General features: G+C 40.7%; 1 protein-coding gene across 4 annotated transcripts in view; it reads left to right on the forward strand.

Moving 5' to 3' along the window:
* LOC114363159 (bestrophin family protein) overlaps positions 1 to 5781 on the forward strand; it is a 28570-nt gene extending 22789 nt beyond the window's left edge. For 3 of the 4 annotated variants that reach the window (XM_028318800.1, XM_028318802.1, XM_028318803.1), the window contains 4 exons: positions 360 to 442; positions 4431 to 4610; positions 5065 to 5192; positions 5571 to 5781. In XM_028318800.1, coding sequence (XP_028174601.1) covers positions 360 to 442; positions 4431 to 4610; positions 5065 to 5192; positions 5571 to 5696 — 517 coding nt within the window. In that variant the 3' untranslated portion in view covers positions 5697 to 5781. The remainder of the gene's footprint in view (positions 1 to 359; positions 443 to 4430; positions 4611 to 5064; positions 5193 to 5570) is intronic. The other variant, XM_028318801.1, reaches the window with a different exon arrangement.
* The last annotated feature ends 307 nt before the right edge of the window (positions 5782 to 6088 follow it).

The following is a 6088-nucleotide window of genomic DNA, read 5'->3' on the forward strand; positions in this document are numbered from 1 at the left end:
CCGATTTTGCAACAAAAAATTTTGTCTGCTGTGCCGTTGACTGTACAAAACATGTAGTAGTTAGGAATGTTTTTGTAGTCAATAGCACACCAACAACCACAACAGGAAAATGTATATTTGTGTCATTGTAAGCAATCCATTTTAATAAATCGGGTAGATGTAATAATGATGACAGCTTGTTGTGAAATCCTGCAAGGTCATAAACAAGTATTGTAAGAAATTCTGGTTTAAAAAGTCTGATTAAACAGGGTCTACAACCCCACACGATAAGATGACCAAAATGTTGCAAGATCGAGAGGCAAAGTAAAGAACAAGTATTTATCTAAATCGTATTTCAATAATCTACTTTTCTGTTTCAGACCAACAGCGATGAGTTTGTTCTCTCCACCGGCCCCGAGTGAACCCGTAGATGTTCCATCCAAAATCGCTAATCATACCACAAGTAAGTATAGGTTTTTAGTAAACAAGTGGAAACCTTGTTGACATAAACGCGGCAACAAAAAAAAAAGATTGGAAAACGAAGTTGCGTTAGATGAGTTCGAGGACTAGCAAAATATTACCCCATTTAATTATGGAAAAGATTCAGTGTGAATACCTTACGATCACGTAATGAAGTAGGTACTAGGTAAGTCAAAAAGTAGTCCCGGAAAGTAGTCGTAAAACACACACTAGCTACCTACTGTTTAACATAAATAACGTGATTCATTCTATTATTTTGTAACACATCGCTAAGCTCATTTTATTTATCATTATGAATAAACAGTAATTATTTTCACTATCTATGTAACTACTGCCTACTTGTAATATAGTGACACATGTATGTTTATTACAATAAACTAACAGAAAATATAATGCTCAATAATTCTGACTCACTCATTTTGCTCCATGTGAGATAATTTTCTAATCACATTATCAAATAATAATAATAATATAAAAAAAATATTTTGGTGTTATTTCGAATGCGATAAATGTTAGGTAAACTGCCAGTCATTGGACACTTAAGAAAGTTATTGGACAGTTATTTACTGAATTAAAAATAGCATTTCTATTTCAACAACTGAGAGATTGACTGATGGAGATAAAAAAAAATTTCCATGCTTTTAAGCGATTTTGTGAAAAATATTATTGGCAGGTAGTTGCTAATTGCTCATAAGATAGGCCCCCTTAATTTAATTTATTGTCCGTGGTGCATAATCTTTTCCTTAAAGGTTTTAAACCTTTGTTTGTCACCTGTCATCCGCTTTGCAATGGAGGGAAGTCGAACCTTAATTTCGAACTCCTCCTATGTTCTTCTGATTAATTTCGTTGCGGGTCCAATGACAGTTTAACTTTCCCCCGGGACAAACTTGACCTTCATTGGTTGGGTTTTTGTGGCGGTCAAGCTGTAGATCCTGGCTACACAGGAGTTGCAGTGGTGGGAACGAGAGGTGGGAATAGTCCCGTTGATGGAGATAAAAGGTCGTTTTTTTTTAAGGAATATTCATTTTAAGAAAATTCAAGGGTTGTTTTGTCCAATGACTGGCAGCGTCCAATGACTGTGGGTTTACCTACTTAGTCACGTTCGACTGGAATTATTAAAAGAGATGTCAAGTGTCGTCGACTTAAAAACTAGTAAATTTTACTGCATTGTAGTCGATATGTACGAGTAAATATGTATGTTGCCACAATAAATTGGTAATTGATGACGTCAATATTTCATGTTTTATCAATAGGTACCTACTATAATGCCACAACGTTCTGCAATAGTGCCCAAATATTTGTCAAATAATTTTCCCGCTTTATACATTTAACTTCTCTTTAGGTACGTGAAGTTTATTTATTTATTTTATTTATTAGGACAACCAACAAGACAAACACGCATACATGAAATTACTATAACTAAAAGTGCTTAAAACTAAGTGCTGTCTTAATTAAAGGCTGCCACGGCATGCAATGTGGACAGTTGCAAATATAAGAACTAAGAGATAGTAGGTAACACAGTGAAAAATTGAAATGTAATGAACATTATGAATAAATTTCTTTTACATTATTTGCTGTGGCTGTAAGGGACCTCAGCACAGAGCGCCTGAATTTCAATGGCTTATGGTGAAAGATGTCGACGTCACATGCTTTGCACAGTCTGTTGTACTCCCTTTGCAGTCTGCTCATGGTGGCGTGGTAACCCAGATTGGTTTTACTAAATTTTGTTGCGAAGGGGACATACTTGCAGGAACGTGGGAGCTTAAGCGGTACGTTAAAATTAATTGAGCTCAAAAGTGAGGGACAATCGACGGCTCCGTTGATGAGTTTATACAATAGCATACAATCCAAGAGCGTCCTACGCTCCCGCAAGCTGTGCAGTTTGAAGTAGGCCAGTCGCTCTCCATATGAGGGCAGCTCCTTTGCCATTCTAGTCTGGTATGATAAATGCCACAAAAAACGTTTCTGAACGCGCTCTATACGCTTTATGTGAACATCGTAATGTGGTGACCAGATCTGACTGCAATATTCGAGACCAGAGCGGACCAAGGACCTGTACAAAAGCACTTTAGTGGAGGGTTTTTTGAATTCCTTCGTACTGCGCAAGACGAAGCCGAGCATCTGAAAAGCCTTGGTGACGATATGGTCGATGTGTTTATGGAAACGCAGTTTCCTATCCAAGATAACTCCCAAATCGCGAATAGATTCCACCTCCACCAAGTGGTGGCCATCAATATTATAAGTTGGCAGCTGAACTTCTTTCCTTCTTGAGAATCTGATAAAATGACACTTATTAAGGTTTAAGAATAATTGGTTTTTGGTGCACCACCGAGCCAGACCATCCAAGTCCTCCTGCAATAATAAAGTGTCATTCTGATCTCTGATTTGCATAGCTAGTTTCATGTCATCTGCATACAGAAAACACTTAGCGTGATTGAAGCTGGAAGTTATGTCATTTATGAACATGTTAAAGAGGACCGGGCCAAGATGGGAACCCTGAGGCACGCCGGATGTTGACAAGAATGGCCGCGAAGAATAGCCGTTCACCACCACCCTCGAATTCCTCTGTCTAAGATAAGAGGAGAACCATTCAAGAAGATTACCAGAAATACCGAATGTAGAGAGTTTGTGTACTAGGATATTATGATCCACGGTGTCAAAGGCCTTACTGATGTCTGTGTAAATGGTATCCACTGATAAGCGTGAGTCAAGAGAGACCGAGACATACTCGACAAATGAGGCAAGATTAGTGGTGGTAGAGCGAGAAGTCAAGAAGCCGGATTGTTGGGGTGAAATTATCTGTTTTATATGCCAAGCAAGCGCAGGGCACACCATGGACTCGAACACCTTGCCAAATACACAAAGAATCGATATTGGTCGATAGTTTTTAACTGAACCGACGTCACCTGACTTAAAGATGGGGACCACTCGTGCCTCCTTCCAGGCTGAAGGAAAAATACCTGTCCTCAAAGATGTATTGAAAATTAAAGTAAGAGGCAGAGATAACGCTTTGCGACAAATGAACACAAACAAAGGCGGTATACCATCGGGTCCAGCTCCCTTGCGCCGATCTATTTTGTCTAGAGATTTAAGTACTTCTTGCTGTGAAAATTGCAGGTTTACGAGGTAATTCGTCGTGATAATTTGGTCATTAGAAGTCACGGGTAAATGGGAGCAGGTCTTATATACTGAGGCAAAGAAAGAGGCAAACAAGTCGCATATACCCTCGCCACTGTCCGCCATGCTGTCATCGAGGGTCATGGATGACGGATAGGAGTTACTATTCCGTTTTTTATTTTTTAAAAATGTCCAAAATAATTTCGGGTTTTCGCTAAGAGAGTCTTCTAAATCGGTGAGATATTTTTTATGACACGTATCTATCAATTCAACGCATCTTCCCTTGAGCGAGCGCAGAGCAAGCTCGTCCAGAGGATTTTTGTATTTGCGGAACTTGACACGTAGCTTGTATTTTTCCTTTAAAAGTCGAATGAGCTCAGTTGTGTACCAAACTGGATACTTTTTTGAGATTGGAAGTTATGGATTGGAAGTTATTACAATTAAATTTTAATTGTGTACATGTAAACATGTTTCATAATCATTCTGATTACAGCAACTGTAAGATAGCTGGCAGTGTTTAGTTTGATGTGTTCTCGTCGTACACTAGACGACGTCAGGTCAAGCTGAACACCATGGTTGTTAGAACAGGTGCTATTTTGCAAAGAAAATGTGTAGTTTGATGTGTAGGATATCCACCAACCCATGGTTCTAACTTCCATACGGAGAATGAAACGGATCCTGGCAGAATGCATAGGTACTGCAATCGATCAATTTTATGATCTTTTTTGTTTCCCTGTCATCCACAAAAATTATATCCAGTAGATGATCAAGTTCATATGTGAGGGTTAGGTTTCGCATTACGCTATACTTCGGTATCTACAAATTTTCCATAGTGAATCGTTTTTCTTCGGCAGCAGACCACCGGCTGTCGTCGTCGGCGCCGAGCGCGTGGTCGCGGGCGCCCGTGGGCGACACCAGCCCGGCCGTGCAGTCGCTCAACACTCACAACTCCTTCGCCTCCATCACCGACGCGCGCCCGCGACTCGACAGCGACGTCGGCGCCTCGCTCAGCGCCGCCGGCAGCCAGACCTTATGTAAGTGTTTGTGATAGACGACGCAGATCTATTACCATCGTCTTCGACTCCAGCCCGGCCGTGCAGTCGCTCAACACTCACAACTCCATCACCGACGCGCCCGCGACTCGACAGCGACGTCGGCGCCTCGCTCAGCGCCGCCGGCAGCCAGACCTTATGTAAGTGTTTGTGATAGACGACGCAGATCTATTACCATCGTCTTCGACTCCAGCCCGGCCGTGCAGTCGCTCAACAGAACTCCTTCGCCTCCGTCACCACCATTGTGTGTCGCGTATCAAGGGTACTTTTTCTTTTCCTGACATGTGACGGGAGATCTATATCTCTCTGGGAATCGAACCCAAGACGATCTTATACCATTGTAGTGTATAATAACAATAACAAACCCATACGGTTAAGATGGCATAAACATTTACCCCAGAATATGGTTTAAAACGAATATTTTTTTCGGTTTCAGTGGACGAGGTGGACGGCGCGGGCGAGACGGACGCGGACGACTTCGAACGCCTGCGCAGCATCCGCGACGCGCGCCGCCGCGACAAGTACCTGCAGAAACTTATGGCGCGATCCATCAGCGCGCAACAGGTAATGGAACTATACAAGGATTCCATGGTGCTGCCGCGCTGTGAACTAGATGTTTTTTTTTTTTGAGAATTTTAGTATTTGGATCAATTGCAGGTTTGATCTAAAAGACAGCACGTTAAACTAAACGCTGTGACATCTTGTATCATTGTAATATGGGCAATATTGCAACAAAAATGTATCGTCTGATGTGCTGTTGTCTGTACAATGATAATGAGTGGTCCACTTAGGGTTGACCAGAGTAGCGGGAGATTTTTTTTATCTGGATATTATTTCTGGTTGGGAGAAACCAGAGAAGTAAAAATCTGCTACTGAATATTGAAGATTAAAATTACGAATAATGCTTTTAATTTGGTATCTTATATTATCCGTTTGTTTCAGACAACTGGCAGCAATGAGCTGATCGACAATGATTTATTATTGGAAGAATTATTGACACAATCTGCTATAAATCAAAAGAATGAGAAGAATGCCAGAAATGACTCCAAAGATCAAGATGCTACTTGACACAGTAGTTTCATTTTCCAGTGGGATTAATAGACATTAGCGCAATTCAGTATTAAAAATAATTGTGATACTTAATTTTATTTAAGTAATTTCAGACCAAGGAAATGTGCATTGATTGATATAAAATATTAATTTATGTATTATGTTCATGTAAATAAAAGAAATACATACATTTATAAGCTTATTTAAATCAGATTTTTATTTTGCCTTTACTTTAGTGTGTGTATGTGTAGACGCACATACAGTCCTCTCAACTTAAGCTGAGAATTGCATTTGTGTGAGTGCACACCGATAGTGTAGAGTGGCAATCGGCTTGAAGCGCGGCGCGTCCCGCGCATGATTTAAACCGGTTTATTTATAGCAAGCGGCCTGAAGCGCGGCGCGTCCGCCAC

This window comes from Ostrinia furnacalis, unplaced genomic scaffold (genome assembly GCF_004193835.3).
Source record: "Ostrinia furnacalis isolate ACB-3 unplaced genomic scaffold, ASM419383v2 OfSCF7013, whole genome shotgun sequence".
Lineage (NCBI taxonomy): Eukaryota > Metazoa > Arthropoda > Insecta > Lepidoptera > Crambidae > Ostrinia > Ostrinia furnacalis.